Here is a 20971-nt window from a genome sequence, read left to right on the forward strand (position 1 = left end):
CATCTCACCGGTGATATTCTTCCTTTCCCTTATTCTCTTCGTTATTTGGTCCTCTCTTTTAATAATCACAGTGTCGCCGCCCTCGCTGATTTCATCGGAGCAGAGTTTGGAAAACTTGGTATCTTGGTCAATTGCTCGAATTACTGAGCTCTAGTCCTTTTGTTTGTTTGTTTTTTTCTTTGAGCCATTTGGTAGAACACTTTGTCGGCGTAGGTGAATAACATTGGTGTTATTATGGATGTGGAGGGATTGAAAGCTCTGAATGTTAATTCGTAGTCTTTGACAAGTAATCTTCATCAAAATTATTCCACCTTTTTTTGTTTTTGTTTTTTAAATTTCTTTTTATGAGATTTTGTTTCATTTGGAGTTGAATTTCTGGATGAAATTTTGATGTTTTGATGAAATTTTGGTATTTTAGTTAGTGATATAACTTTGTTAATAATTATTATTTGTTTACTTATTTTGGTAAAGTGATGGCAATTGCCTCTTTTTTTAAAGTAAATGTTGTTTTTTTCGGGGAGGTGAGAGCGCCGGAGCAATTCCCAAAATGGAGATTTAAAGCCACAAGGTAAATATGTTTAAACGAAAACAATGTACTAAACAATTAATATGCTTTATTTACCAGTGTTGTTCTAAACCATCACAACCATCACCACCACCACCACCATTAATAGTATATTATACAAAATTTTGCAGCTTTGTTATTGTGTCTTTAATATAAAAATGGATGATAGAATTATTAGTTGAATACCAAATCAAAGCATATAATTATTATGATGAAACTAATGTTGTAGTATATATATTATTGGTTTTTTATCTTTATTTATTTATTTTTTAGATTAGATAGATTTTGTTGTTTAACAAGTTGTTTTTGGAACATTTTGATATTTGTGCTTTTAGAAAACCTAAATTTATCTCTAAGATGTTTTTGATTAAATTTAATAGTAAATTAATCTATATTTGTAATTAACATATACTATTTTATGGGAATATGTGTGTCATAGATTAGATTTTTTTTTCTCTTTTTATGTTTATCTTTTTTATTCTCTTCTTAGATTAGATAGGTTTTTGTTGTTTAGCAAGTTGTTTTTAGAACATTTCGATATTTGTGCTTTAAAAAAACCTAAATTTATCTCTAAGATGCTTTTGATTAAATTTTATAGTAAATTAATCTATATTTGTAATTAATGTATACTATTTTATGGGAACATGTGTGACATAGATTAGTTTTTGGTTTTTGTTTTTTAGCAAGTTTGTTGGAGAATATTTCATTGTTTGTGCCAAGGAATAAAAACTTAATTTGTGACCAACTCACAAACAAAAAAAATTAAAGATGAAAGGGATAAAGTGTTGTAAACCTAACTCTATTTTTAATATCCTATTCATTACCACTTAATATTTTTTTAAAAAAAACATACACATGCATGCTTGGGTCGAAAATACACTACAAATGAAAATTAAGACACAAAATAAAAAAAAATACTTACAAGCAATGCTAAAAAAGGCAGAGGAAAATATCAACATTAACATAAACGATACAAATGTTGAGATTACAAGAACACAAGTTGCAGGTGCAAACATAACTCTTCCAAACTTGAGAGTATAAATCAAATGGGTAAATCCCATCACAACTCAAATTTTCTACCATGAATGTAAAAAAAAAATAATAAAAAAAAATGTTGAATTTTATTCATACTAAATATATGTTTTTTTTTTAAACTTACTATATATATATTCTGACTAATATAAATTATCAACAAATAGAATACAATTGAAAACCAAATTACTTCCATATATAAACCTGTAGGATCAGCACCGGTCCCACACCAGTGGCTTATGAAGATGGTGAAAAGCATTGGTCTTTATCTTCTAAAATTGGGCATTTAAGCCTTTGTAATTAGTTTTGTATATTCACAAAAACATTTTATAGCTCTTTTAAATAAAAAAAATTTGCTTATATGTTTTGTAAATAAAATATTTTATTATAGTATTATAATCATTGAAGAATATTTTCAAAAAAATTAAAAATATATTTTATCTGATTTTGTGAAATAATAGTATTGTTATTTTCCCCAAACAATCAATTATGGATATTACGTTAATTTTTTTAGAATGTGAAAACATTTATTTTAATTTTTGAAATAAAAAATTTGGAACTTTTTGACTTTTACTGACTAAATAAATGATATTTTAAGAAGGAGTTTTTATGTGATTTTAGAAAAAAATAAAATAATATTCAATTTCTCCCACTTTATTTTCTTTTCATAATTCCTATAATTTTTACTTAATTTTTATATTTTTAATAAATTTTAATTAATTTCATAACTTTCCAAAGTGAGGAAATGATGCGACACATAAGAGAATTATTGACAAAAATAATTATATATATTTTTACAAAATATCTGAATAGGTAATTTATAATTTATACTAGTTTTTATATTAATCATAGTGTTACAATTTTTAATAAAATTTATTTATTTATTTATCAAAATGAATGGCTAGGTCATTAAAAAAATACCATATACAAATCTTGACGTAGTAAATAGTGGTAGAATCCGCACACATATAACCACCGCAGATACTTTATAATTTAGGTTAATATTTTTTTTTAATTAATTCTAGTGTTAAAGTTTTTAAACATAGTATACATAAATATCAACGGAATAAATAGAAACAAAAACTGCACATATATAAGCACCGGCATATATATATATTCAAAATCTTCACCGTTTATAAAAAATTTTAGGTATAATATCTAAATTGGCCCTTCTACTTTTCTTTTTCTTTTTTTTGGTCTCTCTACTCAAAAATACTTCCAAGTAGTCTATTTACTCTTGAAAATGGTTCTACTTAGTCCTTTCTATTCTAAAATAAGTCAATTATTAGCTGTATTTTCAAAAATAGAGAGATTAGTGTTGTGAAATGTAGGACTGGATATAGCAGTACCGCAGCAAAATAAATAAGAATAATGCTGAAAAATAAAGGACACAAAGATATTACGTGGAAAACCCCTAAATAATTAGGGTAAAAACCACGGGCAAGGATAGAAGAAATTCACTAAGTGGGAAAATTTCAGAAGCTACAAACTCTCTCTAATAATAAGGAGAAAACCAGTATCCTCTCTTATACTAGGAGAATAGACTAACTCTCAAACTATTTTCTCACACTTCTCACCCTTCTTCTCTCTCTCTAACTTCCTCACTCTCACTTGTGTGACTTAACAAATGTCATGGGGGGTTTATATAGCCCTTCACCAAACAAACCAAGGGCTAGGATCATTTTGATCCAAGGGCTCACAATGATGGGGTAGGTGGCACCTACCCCCAAATAATAAAATATTCCCCCACTAACTCTCTTCACCTACCACCAAGTCATGACAAAGAAGGAGAAATGACATCCTTGCCCTTCCATGTTGATGAAGAACATAATTGGCATGGGCCAATCAACAATTGGTATGGGCCAATCAACAATTCTCCCACTTGAAGATTTGATTAAAAAACAATCAGATCTTCACACCATTCTTTCTACCTTGCCATTCAATGTTGCTTACGCTCTGTCAGACCACAAGAGGATCGACTCCAAAATGAATCATCAGCGTTGATTGCTTTTTGTCATGAAATCGCTAGGGTTATCCTTGGTATGAATCTTTTTGCATGTCCACTCGTACCTTCTTCTACTTTCTCACGAATGAAGTGGTACTTGAACTCCCGATATGTTTGGTCTTTGAATGAAATGCTTTCGGATTCCTTGCAAGATGCAATGCACTCTGGTTATCACAATATAGAGTGATGTTCTCTTGTTTGTACCCGAGTTCTTCCAACACCATCTTCAACCACACTGCTTCTTTGCTGGCTTGTGTAGTTGCCAAATACTCTGCTTCTGTCGTTGATGTAGCCACGGTCGATCGCAGCTTTTGAAACCCAGACTCACGGCTCCTTCGCTAGTGTGAACACATATCCGATGAGTGGATTTGCTTTTTATCAAAATCACCGCATAATCAGCGATCAACATATCCACTCGACGATGAAAGTCCGATCCCCATAACATAATGCAACATCTGAGGTTCCCTTTATATATCTGAGAATCCTCTTAACAACATTCCAATGCTCTCGACCAGGATTCACCATATACCGACTTACCACTCCCACTGCGTATGCAATGTCCGGTCTTAGTACGGATCATGGCGAACATTAGGGCTTCCCACGCCGATGCATACGAGTACTCGAGACATCTCCATCCTCTCATCTTCACCGCTAGGACACATACTTGAGGGATAATTTGAAATTAACGTGAAGTGGGGTAGAAATTGGCTTACGGTCTTGCATGTTGAAGCGTCACGAAGATCTTCTTTAGATAAGTCTTCCGAGAAAGCCAAATCTTCTTGTTATTTCGTCTCGGTGAATTTGCATCCCTAGAATCTTGTTTGCGGTCCCAAGTCCTTCATTTCAAACTCCCTAGCCAATTGTGCCTTCAACTCCTTGATACGATCTTTGTTGGGGCCTGTTACCAACATGTCGTCAACATACAGCAACAAGAAGACGAAATCTTCTTCTTCAAACCTCTTGACATATGCACAAGGGTCTGTATTGAATCTGCTGTAACCAAGGCTCATGATGAAGGAATCAAATCTCTTGTACCAACATCTTGGCGCCTGCTTTAGACCGTACAGAGATTTGTTCAACCTGCAAACCAAGTTCTCTTTACTTTTTTCTTCAAATCCTTCTGGTTGGAGCATGTAAATTTCTTCTTCAAGATCTCCATGAAGAAATGCAGTTTTGACATCTAACTGCTCAAGCTGCAAGTCTAATGTAGCACACATCGCCAGGACTACTCGGACTGTTGTAAGTCGAACCACAGGTGAAAATATTTCGTTGAAGTCAATACCTTCCTTCTGAGCATATCCTTTTACCACCAGTCTAGCACGATAACGATCTACTTGATCATCACTGTTGCGCTTGATCTTGTAGACCCATTTGTTGCCAATGGGCTTTCGCCCTTGTGGTAGTGACACCAGTTCCCATGTCCTATTTTTATGAAGAGCTTCAATTTCTTCTTCCATTGCTGCCATCCACTGAGATGCATCTGAATTGTTCAGTGCTTCTTGAAGAGTTGATGGTTCTCCATCCTCAGTTAGAAGACAGTAAGCAATGTTACCCTCCATAATATAGTCAGAATGCCAACTTGGTGCCATTCTTGTACGAGTTGACCGCCGAACTTCTGGGACTTCAGATTCAGCTGGCTCTTGTACCTCATGCTCTGGTGTAGCTTCAGCTTCTTTTTCTACCTGTACAGTTGTAGTCTCTGTGCTTTCTTTTGAAGTGCTTTTACCATCTACTTGCTCTTGTTCTTTGTCTTCCATGAAGATAACATCCCTGCTGATTACAACCTTGTGGGCAGTGGGATCCCACATGCGATACCCCTTAACACCATCAGCATATCCTAGAAACATACATTTTCTGGATTTTGGATCCAGCTTTTGTAGTTTCTGGGTATCTGTACATTACATACATGGACTTCCAAATATATGAAGGTTTGAATAATCAATCGGCTTACCGATCCCACATCTCCATCGGTGTCTTCAACTCAATTGCAGCTGATGGAGCCCGATTCACCACATAACAGGTGCTTGACCGCTTACGCCTGAACTTCTTGTCTAAGCTTGCGACTCCCATCATGGCTCTTGTTCTTTCCAATGAGTCCTGTTCATCCGCCTCGCCACTCCATTTTTGTTGAGGAGTGTATCTGTAGTGAATCGCCTTTTTAATGCCTTCTTGTTTACGTAATTCATCAAATTCTTTGCCAGGTGTATTCTCCTCCATTATCAGTCCTCAAGCACTTGATCTTTTCTCCAGATTCAAGTTCCACCCGCGCTTTGTAGAATTTGAAGACTTGAAACACATCGACCCTTCCTCTTGATAGAGTACACCCAACATCTCCTGGAATAGTCATCAATAAATGATACAAAGTAATTTGCTCCTCCCGAGAGATATAGCGGTGCTTGCCACACATCGAGTGTACCAATTCTAGAATTGCTTTTGCTTCTAGAATTAGATGTGTTGAACTTCGATCGATCTTTGCTGCTTTCACTGATACAATGCTCACAAAAGGGTAATGTTACCTTTGTGAGACCATGAAAGTGAGATTCCTTTTCTGCAAGAATCTTCATTCCTTGCTCGACATGTGTCCAAGTTTTTCTCGTGCCATGTCATCATGAGCATCTTTCACTTGGATCACTTGCAAAGAATCGAAGCTTCTCCCTTCTTGCAAAGTTTCTCCCATCATCATGTATAGATTAGCAGCTATTTTTTCCCCCTTCATACATACAAGCGCTCCTCGAATTACCTTCATGATCTTGTTCTGGACTTCAATTTTGCAACCAAGATCATCAAGTTGTCCTATAGACAACAAATTCTTCTTGAGGCCCTCCACATGTCGGACTTCTTTTATAGTCCGAATCGTGCCATCATACATCTTCAGTTTGATGGTGCCAATGCCAACGATCTCCAAGGCTTGATCATTACAGCTGTACACAGATCCCCCAGAGATAGGTTCATAGTGATGGAACCATTCTCTTCGGGAGGTCATATGAAAAGTGGCTGCTGAATCAAGAAGCCATACATCAGCAAATCTTTTACTTGATGTAGATACTGCTTCACACACCATGGCTACTCCATCATCTGAAGTGTTTGCAACATTTCCTTGAGGATTGGAATCCTTTTTATTTAGACTCCAACAATCCTTTTTCAAGTGACCTTTCTTGCCACAGTGGTAACACTTGAAAGTCTTCTTACTCCTTGATTTTGATCTACCATGATTGCGAGCTCCCACTCGATCCACGCTCGTTGATCTTCCTCTCGCTCACCGCCAAGGCCTCCGCTTGTTGCGAACTTGCTAACTTGTCTTCCTTGTTCTCATGGCGACTCTCTTCCTCCGCAAGCAGCAGTGCAATGTTATCAAATACTAGACCCGTCCGTGGAGGCATTGTTTGTTAAGTTGATGACGAGTTGATCATATGAATCTGTAAACTTTGGAGTAGAATTTCCAGACGCTCACTTGACTCTATTAGTATGTCCCAATGATGTGAGTTGGGAGAATAGAGTGTTCAGTGTGTTCATGTGCTCCGTCACTGAAGTAGATTCCGCCATACGCAAAGTATAGAGTTTCCTCTTAAGGAAAAATCTTGTTGTGGAGTGATTTGGCCTCGTCACAACTTAGTGAGGTGATCCCGGATCTCCTTTGCCGTCTTCTTCTGCGCTATGCTTGATAGAACCCCATCGGCAGTGCCGGATAAAGATTGGCAATGGCGTTCCCCGATCCATCTCATTCCACTTGTCATCTTTGACCTACGGTGCCTTTCGGTGATGGCCGCCAAACGATTGTCCTTCCTCGGGATTGCCTTCATTTTCGACTTCCACGTGAGAAATTACTCCCGTTGAATTTTTTTCAATATCATACTTTCGCCATCGCTTCTATCACAAACGCGCTTCAAAGGCGTAACCGGGTTCCTCAAAGGGTGAATAATAATCTAACTTATTTTCTCGATGTGGAGGATCCACTATTAGTGGCGACCCACGAGCATACGATAAAGTAGATATATATACACACCCTAAGTCCCAGCTCGGTACCACTTGTTGTGAAATGTAGGACTGGATATAGCAGTACCGCAACAAAATAAATAAGAATAATGCTGAAAAATAAAGGACACAAAGATATTACGTGGAAAACCCCTAAATAATTAGGGGTAAAAACCACGGGCGAGGATAGAAGAAATTCACTAAGTGGGAAAAATTTCGGAAGCTACAAACTCTCTCAATAATAAGGAGAAAAACCAAGTATCCTCTCTTATACTAGGGAGAATAGACTAACTCTCAAACTATTTTCTCACACTTCTCACCCTTCTCTCTCTCTCTAACTTCCTCACTCTCACTCGTGTGACTTAACAAATGTCATGGGGGTTTATATAGCCCCTTCACCAAACAAACCAAGGGGCTGGGATCATTTTGATCCAGGGGCTCATGATGATGGGGTAGGGTGGCACCTACCCCCGAAATAATAAAAATATTCCCCCACTAACTCTCTTCACCTACCACCAAGTCACGACAGAAGGAGAAATGACATCCTTGCCCTTCCATGTTGATGAAGAACATAATTGGCATGGGCCAATCAACAATTGGTATGGGCCAATCAACAATTAGATGGGAAAAAATTAAGAATAAAGGGATTAAATTGGGTCATTTTTAAAAGTAAAAAGATTAATAGAGTGCATTCCTAAGTAGAATGACCAAAAGAGTAGAAAGAGAAAAATAGAGGATCAATCTGTATTATACCAAAATTTTAACAGTTACTCAAATGATAAAGTACTTGTTGGTAAGCAAATTTATTTTAAACGAGAGTACAAATGGAACGGAGATGAACTGACGCAATTTCTTAGAAATAAAAATAATAAAAAGCTTTTCCAAAATTTTTGTTTCCTTCACAGCAAAGTCTTGGTGGCCCCCCACTGAGATGTGGGCCCCACAAGATATCATTCATGATGGACACGTCGTAGATTTGTTAGCATTAAAAATGTGCTTTTAAACGGAAACCCTCGCTTGCATCCTAAGCAAAGTCTCTCTGACCGTCGGATTTCATCCATTCATGGCATGTGGCAAATCGGCGCCATCTCAAGAACCAGAAGGGAATACACCAAGTTGCATTGAAAGCGTCGTAGTACAAAGAAAAAAAAAGAGCATAAATCGGAAAGCAAATGAAAATGAGGACTTCCTTCGGAACTCGTTTTCGCATTCACTTCCTCTGCATTTCCACCACCGCCCTATTTATCACTGCTTCTCTTGCTTACCATCACCATCATCAAGGAGGAGGTGAAGAAGAAGAAGAAAGTCTGATCGCAATGGCAACTCTCGGAGGCGTCAAGGAATCGGAGGGGTTCCAGAACAGCGTTGAGATCGAGGATCTCGCTCGGTTCGCTGTGGAAGAGCACAACAAGAAGGAGGTCTGATTTAGTGTTTTTTTTTTTTTTAATTTTATTGATTTTCCTGATCTTTTATTGTTTTTCTTGTTGAATCGGTGGATTGGGAATTATTGATCTTGTATTTTGTGCTTTTTGATCCAATTTTTTTGAGGTCAATGTGATAATTGGGCGGATCTTAGTTTTATTAATTTTGTTATTTTTGAATAATTTCAATTTTTATCAGTTTGAGAGATTTTTTTTTTGTCATTGTTTTCTTTTTCTTTTTCTTTATTTCTGTGATTTTTTTACGGTTTTACCTTAAATTATGCACTTTTTGACTGTTTAGGGTTTCTATCAGTGTTGTTTTTGGAGCTATGGTTCATTTTAGAACAAACTGCTAAAGGATCAGTTATAGTTTTTCTCGTTTGGCCCAAAAATCAGAGATTTTAGGCATATTATGGTCTTGTTGTTGATTGTTAATTTTTTTTTTCCTTTTTTTTTTAAGTTGATTTTTGTGTTTTTTTAATAGAATAAACTACTAGAGTTTGCAAGGGTTGTGAAGGCCAAAGAGCAGGTAGTGGCAGGCACTCTGCATCACTTGACTGTGGAGGCAATTGATGCCGGAACTAAGAAGCTCTATGAGGCCAAGGTCTGGGTCAAGCCATGGCTGAACTTTAAGGAGCTTCAGGAATTTAAGCATGCTGGAGACTCGCCCTCACTTACTGCTTCTGACCTTGGTGTCAAGCGAGGTAATGCCAATGCAATCACCAAGACTGTAACACTAGCATCATGATAATGTCTAATTTCGGGGTTTGGCTTTTGTGCCTGTTGAGATTTCTTTGAGCTATCCTTTGTTTGATGTCTCATAATTTTCTATAAAAAAAGATGCTTCATTTTTATAGGGCTTAATAACTATATGTGCTTGATCAGTATGTAAAACAAGATAGCCTTGTGTTCATGGGTCGATATTTCATGCGTGTTATGTTTGGTTCAACATTCAGCTTTGCTCAACCATGCATTGACTGAAAAATTTTATTCAGATATCCATGTGATATTTTTAGCGGTCTGTGGGTTTTAGGATCTGTATGCCGAAGAGCTTAGTAGCGGTTCTGATAATCAGAAGAATTTATTGTACTGTGATTTAAAGCTTCCTGTTTCATGCTTGTGCTGTTTGATTAGGATTAGCTCCAGTCTGATAATTTGTGGCCTCACCAATGAGGTACCCACTTCATCTGAATAATAATGTACCTAACTATCCGGGTTTGATCATGCCAAATTGCTTATTTTCTACAAAGATGTGGCTTATTCGTTTATTAGCATGACATTTTATGTTGTAATGTGTTAGATTGGATTTGTTATTTATTTATTGTAAAGAACATCAAAGCTTAACGCCTTATTTCTTATTATAATGTGTATTTTGATGTGTGGATTTGATAGTCTATAATTTTGGAACTTTCAAATTGTTCATTTTTGTTTTTGGAAAGTTTGATTACCATTATTTGACAATTTTGACTAGGTTGGCGCAGTGTCTAGTTTGCAATATCTGTGCAGGGCAACAGTTTCAATAACATGGATAACAGATGAATTTTTTTCTTTTTTGGGTGCTTTTGTTACTGCATCCAAGTTTAATAGTAAACTTTGTCATTGCCTCTGCTTTAGAAAACTAACTTCAGTTATTAGGCCACCCTTTTGGAACCATTGCAAGATGAATAAAAATAATAATAGCAAAAATTGCTTATTTGCCCCAGCTTTACATGTATTTAGAAAAGAATGCACTCACAAACTCGCATTTTATTTTCATACAATGCAAAATTCTGGTCGATTTTGAAGGGCAACAGAATTGCGGTCATAGGGTTCAAAGAAATTTTATCTCGTACAGTTTTATCTGATCTATATTTTCATGACAATATCTGGTGCATCCAAGTAACCTTGCATGTTAGTGGCTACATAAATTTGGCCCTGATTTTTGTCAGATGGACATGAACCTGGATGGCGAAATGTGCCTGCACATGACCCTGTGGTCAAGGACGCAGCAAATCATGCTGTCACAACCATCCAGCAGAGGTCCAACTCCATTGTCCCCTATGAACTTCTGGACATCCTTCATGCTAAGGCAGAGGTAAGCCCTCCTTTGTTTTTTTTTGAATATTTAGCCGCATTTGGGACAAGGCTTCATCTTTGCCATGCTATTTCAGGTGATTGAAGATTCTGCCAAGTTTGATATGCTGCTTAAGCTTAAGAGAGGGAGCAAGGAGGAGAAATTCAAGGTTGAAGTGCACAAAAACTTAGAAGGCACCTTTCATTTGAATCAGATGCAGCAAGAACATGTGGATTCTGTTTGAATGGTCTTGTTAATATGCGTAAGAATGTGGAACTACTAACTAAATGAATGTCCTGGGTTTCTGTTGTCAGGAAACTTTGTTTGTTATGATATTATGTAAGCATAAACGATAACTACTAAAATAAGTGTAACAGTTGATGTTTGAACAAATACAGTATATTCTGTTCAAGTAAACTGTTTGTTTGTTGGTTTGGACTTCCTTGAGATGTTTAAGGCATACATGATTACAATGAAAACAAGTAAAGCAGTTGATGTTTTGAAGGAATACTATATGTTCTGTTTATGTAACTTGGTATGATTTGATGATTAGTCTGTTAAATTCACTGGATTGAAAAGAGGGAGAGATTCTGCTAGTATATCCAACTTGAATTATCTTTTCCTCTTTCCTTTATGTTATGTTTACCAAATTTAAGTTTTTTATTTTATTTTCTTTTACTTATTACCAATTGTTATTTTCTCTCAGCCCAACCCATCAACAAACCGTTGAGTTGCAGAAACATTGATTTGCAAGGACATGATTTTATTTGCCAACAAGTAGAATGAAAAACATAGTGTTCTGTGATAAATATACATTCCAAGTACTCCAAACTACTATAAACATCTAAATGAAATCATACAAACAAGCATGCAAATTAAATTCATCAGAAGACCGGGCAACCAGCAACCTTAATACCCGGAGCTGTTGGGCAAGTAGCCAAAGGACAATGATCATTTGAAGCACCCCCCCACCAATCCATGCCATAGACATCATTGGACTGCAAGGCAAAATAAATAACCACACCCATGAACGCCACACCGGCGTCCAACGCCGCTGATAGCACATACGTATACCTTGCCCACCAATTCTTATACTTCCTATACACCACAAAGTTGAAGACAAAGGCGACGACAAACCATGTCATGTAATGCACTGCTTTCGCCGGAGGCATGTTTGCTGTTGCACCGATAATTATTGGCATGTTGATGAGCCTAATCCATTTCTTTTCAGGGAATGCTTTTGTGAGAAGCCAAACTGGTACTGGAGCAAGCATGCCAATGAGGAAGAAGTAGTTCATGTTTGAGTAGATGCCGAGGTTGCCGAACATTCGGCGTGGGCCTATGACTCCCCAGATGATTGATGCACTGTAAAAGACGTCGGAGCCCGGGCAGGTCCATGGACTACCCTCCGGCAAGTTGGCGACATCGCATATATGATCGACTGACGTGAGAAGCCACCATGCTGTTGCATAGTAGGCTGTGGATGCCACCATTGTGCCTACCAGCTTGATGAAGGACACTTCCATTGTTAGGGTTAGGGTAAATTTCCATGAAGGTATGTGCTAATTATATTCATGATATGATGAATAACTACTAGCTATGGTATTTAGCTATATGTATGTATATATTCACTTTTTAAGGTATTTGTGTAGTTAATATTTCCTGTAAACCCTAATACAACATTGACATGCAGAAAAGGATCCTTAATTGAGGAAGGACAGCTTCATTTCTAGGGTTTGGGTTTGGGTAAAGTTTGGTTATATGATAAAGTACCCTAATTTAACAAGAAAGAGTTGAGTAATTAGTTACCTGGACAAGGAACATGGACTTAGGAGGGATTTTCATGTAGTGCCCTAACTTGAAATCTTGAACAAGAAATAAAGCTTGAGACATGCTTATGTAGCCATATGTCTTGAATGCAACATTTGCCAGTGGCCTCCCAGGATACAAATACCCAATCACCAACTCTGTAATGATGTTCAACCCTGGTTGCTGCTCCATTCAAGAAGAACAAAATAGATAAGAATTTGATCTCAAGATTGTAACTGAACTATTAATCTTGGGAAGATGACTTACTTGGTTTGTTGTCGCGCTAATGACACCGATTGGAAGTGTGAAGACGAAAGCCAAAGCACAGGCAAGAATGACACCCCAGTATGGCAGCTGTAACTGCCCACCAAAGCCCTCGCAAGTCCAGATCGATAAGCCGAAGAAGATGACTAAGATAGAGATGAACCACCATTGCGGAACAGCTTCATAGTTTCGCTTCATGATTCTTGTGTGCACATCTGCAAACTTGTCATGCGCCGTCACTGCTGCTCTCTTCCATAAACTCCATATTGATCTTAATTTCACAGCACAAGGATTCACATACATACACTCGATCACTAATTAAGAACACACGACAATGGCAACTATAAATAGAATCTGTTATATATATTATTTATGTGTAGATACTCACTTTCCATGGAATAAAGCGACATGTGAGAGGGTGGCAGCGAGGGTAGCGAACCCGAGACCATAGGCGTAGGCGAAGAAGACACTGAGATTAATGGAGCTATATTGTTCGTATTCTTGTAAATCAAGTGTAAAAGTTTTCTCGTCGAGTATTCTGGTTATGTTGTAATGAGCACCCTCAGAGGTGAAGATATGTGAAGAGAAGATAGGGAAGCTCTTAGCATTGTATGCATTAGTCCAGTAGGTGATGGGAGTCAGCACATACAACACCAACAAGTATCCTGCCATGACATTGAAGACGGCAAAGGCCGGAGTTGCTAGTGGGCTGCCGATGAATGAGGCAGTACTCCAATCTAAGCCGAATGAGCCAATGCCAAGCCCATTGAGGCCAGAACCGATTTGTTGTGCTGTGACCGAACCTTTCCAGATCCAGCAAACAAAGGAGAGTGCAGAAAGAGTAGGAAAAAGATAACCGGGGACAATGTAGTAGGCGAAGCTTGAAACAAGAACAAGGAGGAAGAATTGCAACCTTGATAACCCACCCTTTGGCCTCTTCTCCTCTTCATGCAGTGCCCTGTTTGATTCAACGATTAATTCCTTGTACTCAGATGCTAAATCAAGTTTTAACATTGAAATATATATGTTGGATTAAACCTGAATAAAGAAACTTGGACAAGGTTGCTTGGCCACCACATGTAGGGAGACTCCACTAAGAATTTCCGGAACAAACCAGCCCAGCCATATCCAAGCATCTGCAATTTTGTTTAGTTGAAATATTATGTACATTCAGAAAGAAAATTAATTGAAGAGAGTTGGGGATTGAGATATATAGAAAGAATAGAGTACAAACCTGTGTGGTTATTGCTAATAAGAATGCAGCAAAACCATTGATGTTTCTGTGATAGAAAGCTTTCAGAGCAGTAATGATATACACTGCATAAACACCACCAGAACCAGCACTGGCAAAGATGGTGATAAGAACATGCTCTTTGAGATTGAAGGGTCCTGGATTCAATGAAAAGCTCCATTTGGTGAATGGAACATGGAATTTTCTTGTGGGTAGTGTAGCCGCCATTAGTCTTCCTATAGGGAGGGAGATGATCTGTGCGCAGACGGACGATATGCCAAGCTGGTTTGTTCGGTAACTGAAGAATTGGTTCAAGAAGGCTAGAAGTATACATGATGAGATGCCAAGGACCCATGTTCGGAATGTCAGCACCGGTAAAGTAGGATCATCAGTGATCGGCACTGTGAGCCTGACTTCCTCTATTGGGTTGTCATCGACTTCATCTGTTTGCAGTTTTGATCATGTTAATGGAGATGATCATGCATTACTAGTTCATTTTATCAGAAATAAAAATGATAGATTGGTAAAAGCAGCTCATTTTGATATCAAAAGTTTCATTAAGATAAATAACATCTTCGAATCGATAGTAGATAGTTTATAACAGAAAAAAATAAATGAAGAGATAAAGGTGAAGAATAGATCCTTGGTTAAAATTTTAGTCTCTTTATAATCAATAATATGATTGAAAACATTTCAGTATTCAATCAATAAATGAAGAGAGTGCAACAGGTAGAAGAAGACAATATTTATTCAACAAAAGAACTAAAAACTATTATTGCACCTACAACAACCTATCAATCAAAAGATTAATATTATGTAAATGAGGAGAAGAATGTGATTTGAATGCTCTCACCATTGTTCATATCCTTGCTGTTCATATGGGGGGGATAAGGAAGCTCTGTTTCCATGGAATTCATGGCTCTTGGAGCTTCCTTGTTAAGCCTATGGAAATCCTTACCCCATGCTTCATTGTATTTATGGTTGAAGAGTGGGTTATTTTCAGAATTAGCAATTGTTTCAACGTCAAAGCCCAGCTGTTGTATTAGTTTGGCAACGTTAACTTTCTATTTTTATCTGTTGATATTTTTGAATCATGTATTTTCTTAACTTTTAAAAGAAAATCATGATCTGTAAACACTATTTAAGGTATGGAATCAAAAATTAAGTCTACATTTTCTGTAATATCAACAGTCTGTAAATTTGTAAAGCCAAAAAATAAAAAATAAAAAATAATTAAAAAAGAAATACTGTGTATCTGCCTTTATACTTAGCTCCATTCATCTTGCCTTATTTAAGACATTGTTTGTAACTCCAACCCTGATTGTTTGCTGTTAATGTTGGAATCAGTGTTGGAAATTAAATGTGGTGGATGCTCTTAAACATTCATAGAAAAGTTATAAGAGACAAATACTCTAGAGAACTTATTCAACTAGACGTGGATTCTCTAATTTTTATTGTTATTTTCATATTTTTGAAGATTTGATTATATATTCTTAGACCATAATTGTTATGGGTGAGCAAAAAATTCCCAATATCCAATTTTTAGACCCAAATTTTGTGGGTACCCGATCTAAAAAATAGATCGGGTACCCCATCTGAATTTTTAAGATGAAAACGGAATTTGATCCGGGTTAGAAAAAAATAAAAACTGGGTATCCGATCCGATTTTTAATATATATGCATATATATATATATATATATTATTAATAAATTTAAATTTTGCAAAGGCTAAAAGTAAAAAAACCAAATTCATAATCTAGTCCTTTAAGACTTATAATATATATATATATATATATTAATAAATCAAATTTTATAAGGGCTAAAAAGTAAAAACCAAATTCATAATCTAATCATATATATATACATTAATAAATAAATTTTACAAAGATTAAAAGTAAAAAATAAATAAATAAATCCCTATTCTAATCAATTTAAGAGTTATATAATATATTTTTTTTCTTTGAATCCCTTTCTTTTGGTCTTCATCGCCTGCGTCTTCTCTCATTTGATGCTTCCTAAATATTTGATTTCTTACTATTGATAAAACTTTGATTATTTTTGTTATATAGAATAATATAAGATTTTAATCCTAAATTTATTATATTTTTTTATATTATATTATTATATTAAAAAAAAATTTATATGGCCGAAAAAATATAAATTTGGATCCGGATATCTGATATCCGATCCGGTTTCAACTGGGTACTCAATTTTTGGTATCTGATTTAAACCGGATCGGATATGAGTCAAGTTTTTGCCGATTCAAAAAACTGGATAAACCGGATCGGATACCAGATTTTACTTACCCCTAATAATTATTTCATATTAGTGATTTACAAATATTCTTTTTAATTATAGTTTCCCAATATAACTTAAGATACTTATGTATAAAAGTTCATACTTTTATTATATGTATATATGTATATATATCTATATATAACAATCAGTAACATATCTTTTTTGACTGTTATTTACTTGCACGATATTTATAATGTTTCAAAATATTTTTAATTTATTACAAAAGCTTCCATTTCTCATGCTAATGCATGTGGCAATCCGAGTGGAAGGACTAATTTCTCATCATCTAATGATTAGTAGTACACTTAGAAGCCATATTGATTAGGATAAGACCATCCACATATATTAAATTATTGAAATTTGTAGTAGAATCAAAGCCAAGGAGAAGATTAATCCTCAGAGTATGATTAAGGATTGCTACCAGATTTTAAGATATATACTAGGCCAAATAGATATATAGACCATGGATCACCCTACCTAATATTTTTAAAGGCAGAGATCCACTTACATGGTTGCTTATTAATAAGAAAAATAAAGCTAGGTGAGTAAGTACATGTTTTAACCTTAATAATCCAAACCTAGGGAAAATTCATTTAGATTAAAGTGACAAGAATAACATTCCACTCCAAGGCATCATAAGCCTTTCGATATTTATTTTAATCAACATCCTAAGTGAGAGACCCAAATCGTATTCTAAAGATTAGGATATCTCTTAAATAGCAAAAATATTATCCAAAGGGGATCTACCACTAATGAAACCACATTGCTTCAAGCCAATAAGATTAGGAAAGGCATTCCTTAATCTATTGGGTAAAAGCTTGGTGTTAAGTATATGTAAAATATGCCTTGAATTTTTAAACGTACTGTTCATGCCTAAACCCTAGGGTAGCCCTGTATTTTTGATAAGCATGTATGAAGCCTCCATTTAAACATGCATGGAGCCACAACTTTTGACATCCATGTATGAATGCATAGACTTTTGGTTGGTCCATTTTGCCTATAAGGGTGTGTTTGGTACCCTGGATATCCCAGGGCTACAGCTCCATCAGGGTGTTTGGTTTCCCGGATGGGGCTGGATGGGGATGGCCCCCATCCCTGAAAACGGGATGAGTGACGTCCCACCAAATCGGTGGGACGCCGCTCATCCCGTGATTTATCCCATCCTTCATCCCTCTCCCATCCATCTCCATCCCGCACTCCATCGAGATATACTCACCGACTCTCAAATCTCTCTCGGGCGGAGACGGCAGCGAACGAGGGTTCTTCTCTCAGATCCAACGCAGCCTCGTTGGTCTCAACCATCTTGAGCGGCGGCGGTAGTGAGCGGTTCTCTCAGGATCCAGCGCAGCACAGCTCCCGCAGCGAACGGTTCTCTCAGGATCTAGCGCAGCGCAGCCTCGTTGGTCTCAACCATCTCGAATGGCGGCGGCATCGAACGGTTCTCTCAGGATCCAGCGCAACGAACAGGTATTCTCCTCTTCCTTATTTTTTCATTTCAAAAAATAAAAAATAAAATAAGAAAATCTAATCTTGTTTATTTTTAATTGGAAAATATGTTTATCTTTTCAACTAGTTTTGCCCAATTATCTAATTTTTTTTTAATTGGATCTCATCCCAAACTCTTGTTCATTGCTTTGCATTCAAATTTTGGTTGATGCTGTGGATCATTATCTGTTTCTAAATTAAAATTTGGATTTTTTTGTTAGCGAAATTATCTTAATCAGAGTTTATATTGTCTTTGTCTGGATTATTGAATTTCTTAATAAACAATATAATAATAAAATAAATAAATAAAAATCTAAATTTTAGATCATGTAAACAAGGATTGATTGTAGAGAGAAAGAACCTAAGTTTGTAGAAACAGTAATAAATTAATGAACATTAATTTAATTTTATTCATTCTCATCTGAAAAAAAATGAAAATTATTTATTTCAGAAAGAACTCACGTTTGTTTGTAGAAATAGATAAACTTTTCTTTTAATTAAATGAGATACTTTAATATATATTTTTCAATAGTGAACACTAGGCAGGCTTCTATTAAATTGGTTTTTTACTGGAATAAAGAAAGCATTCGCCATTAGCTCACCACTGTTTGATTATTTAATTTACTTTATTAGAGAGGATGAAACCTCCCTTCCTTGTTTCTTATTTTTCATCTGCTAATGCCTGCATCTCATAGTAGTGTCATCTATGCATATACTGGTTTCTGACTCAGCCTTACAAGCTTATCATCAGATGAATAAATCAATGAAAAATATATGCATGAAAAGAACATCAAGCACTGCCATCTTTATGTATCTTTTGTAGGCTACAATCAATGTTGTTTGTTCACTTCTCTGTAATTAAAATTTCTTATGTGTTTGAATTTGAGATGGCACTAAAATATTCAGAACAAGGTAATATAGTAATGAATATTTTCTACTGAAAAAAAAACAGATAGATTGATGACAAGAAGATATATAGTAAATACAAACCAAAACCTAAAATACTTCAAAACCAAGTTCTATGAAACCTATTAAATTGTTTGGCATAACTTGTTTGGCAATATTAATTGTTTACTGATTCAGTGGTTGTAGGTGTGAGGACTCCTAGAATTAAAGTCACGATTCATTGCCAAAATGATTAATTAGTGGTGGTTTCAATTTTTTTCTCTAATACACACTGTATGCTTAACAGATATTCTTAGGATGTTAGCACATCATCAAAAACTTCATCAAAAGACAGGATTCGTAAGAGTTTTTATATTTAGCCTAGTGTTTAGGATAAATTAAACCAAATCATTAGAATTACTATTATTAATTCATCTTTGCATGGACACCTATGTGATAAGGCAAAGAGCAAATACATTCAATAATATGATATCCTAGGTAGAACAAATGAAAGATATAACTAGGAGTGCAGTTTCATGAAAAGACTGGAAAGAGGTGACCAAAAGTGGAGCAGAAGTACCTGGTTATTGACTACGAAAAAACTCATCATTCTTATCTTTGCCTGCCATTTGTTGTTTCTTTAATTTCTTTCTCTTTTGCTTTTATATATATATATACAACATGCATGAAAGGATATTGATGGGTCCTGGGGACAAATAATAGAGAGAAAGAATGGGCGTTGAAGTAGCTAGCCATGCATGACTTGTCCCTATCTTTGATCTTTACTTTGAAGCCAGGTTGCAGGCTTATATACATATCAATCAGTGCTCATCTTTATGCCTGCATGTTACTATTGCAATGCCTGACTTCAATGTTGAGGGCCATGCCTTCTTATATTGTGTAGGCTGTGTTAAGACGTTCTTTATATGCTAAAAATATGATGAAATAATCTTGCAACTATGGTTGAAGATTGAAAACTTTTTTCTTCAATGTATTGAGTAGATGGTTGTTGATTAGACTTTACCAATTAACAATCCTTTTCTAGAATGCCAGAATACATTCCAATTGCTATAGCAGATGCGCATAACAATAGATTACCTTATGTTATATTCCCTAGCTCAAAGGTGATGCACCAGCATTCTGCTTATCTTGAAAGTCATGTCTGAATATGTCATTTTCTCTCTTTATTCCTTTTATATGTTTCACTAATCTCTCTGCTTTCATTTAGCATGTGGAGCTACTTGTGATCAAATAATGTCATTTTTCTTTCTGTAGATTAGCTTCTCTACAACTAACTGATATCTTTGCATTCACATCTTATTAGCTAGTGTTTGTAGTGCTATGCTTTGTAGGTCTGATTGGGAAAAAAAATCACTTTCTAAGAGTATGCAATCAGATGGGTTACACACTCACACACACACACACATACAAGAAATAAGATGAAAAGATTATTTTTTCCCTTAAACCAATTTGCCAAAATGTAATGACCATTGAACATTTATTTTTCTTTGCACTTCAATTGTTGATTATTTTTTATTTGTCAATTAGGTGATTTTTCATGGATAGGAATAAAAGAAAAACCACACGGAAATTACGAGAGGTCACAGCAATTGCAGCCACACTTATGGGAATTATAGTGATACATATAAGTAAGCGTAGATTATGCCGTGCACCAAATTCCCGTAGAGGCTTGGATAGAGAGCATTATCTTGACCGACTAATAAATGGTGATGACACAACATGTATTAACATGGTTAGAATGAATAAATTCACTTTCTTTAGCTTGTGCTCATTACTACGATCTCGTGGACTGCTCAAAGATTCAAAAAATGTCAACGTGGAAGAACAATTACTGATGTTCTTGCATATTGTTGGTCACAACCAACGAAATAGAGTCATTGGACACAATTTTCTTAGGTCTAGCGAAATTGTTAGCAGATATTTTAATATT

The 20971-nt window shown here is 35.8% G+C and overlaps 2 protein-coding genes across 2 annotated transcripts; one reads left to right on the forward strand and one right to left on the reverse strand.

Annotated features, from left to right (window-relative positions):
• The first annotated feature begins 8701 nt into the window (after positions 1-8701).
• LOC120273812 (cysteine proteinase inhibitor 12-like) lies at positions 8702-11488 on the forward strand. The gene is made up of 4 exons (XM_039280520.1): positions 8702-8992; positions 9480-9699; positions 10924-11069; positions 11146-11488. The coding sequence occupies exons 1-4, from the start codon at positions 8747-8749 to the stop codon at positions 11290-11292; spliced, it is 759 nt and encodes a 252-aa protein (XP_039136454.1). The 5' UTR covers positions 8702-8746; the 3' UTR covers positions 11293-11488.
• Positions 11489-11932: 444 nt separating this feature from the next.
• LOC120273215 (oligopeptide transporter 1-like) lies at positions 11933-14829 on the reverse strand (the record flags this gene model as incomplete). The annotated part of the gene is given in 6 exon segments (XM_039279847.1): positions 11933-12553; positions 12858-13040; positions 13125-13392; positions 13510-14079; positions 14160-14257; positions 14356-14829. Coding segments are annotated over 6 exon segments (2214 nt in total), but the record flags the coding sequence as incomplete, so codon positions are not given.
• Between the last annotated feature and the right edge of the window lie 6142 nt (positions 14830-20971).

Source organism: Dioscorea cayenensis, chromosome 12, assembly GCF_009730915.1.
Source record: "Dioscorea cayenensis subsp. rotundata cultivar TDr96_F1 chromosome 12, TDr96_F1_v2_PseudoChromosome.rev07_lg8_w22 25.fasta, whole genome shotgun sequence".
Taxonomy (NCBI): Eukaryota; Viridiplantae; Streptophyta; class Magnoliopsida; order Dioscoreales; family Dioscoreaceae; genus Dioscorea; species Dioscorea cayenensis.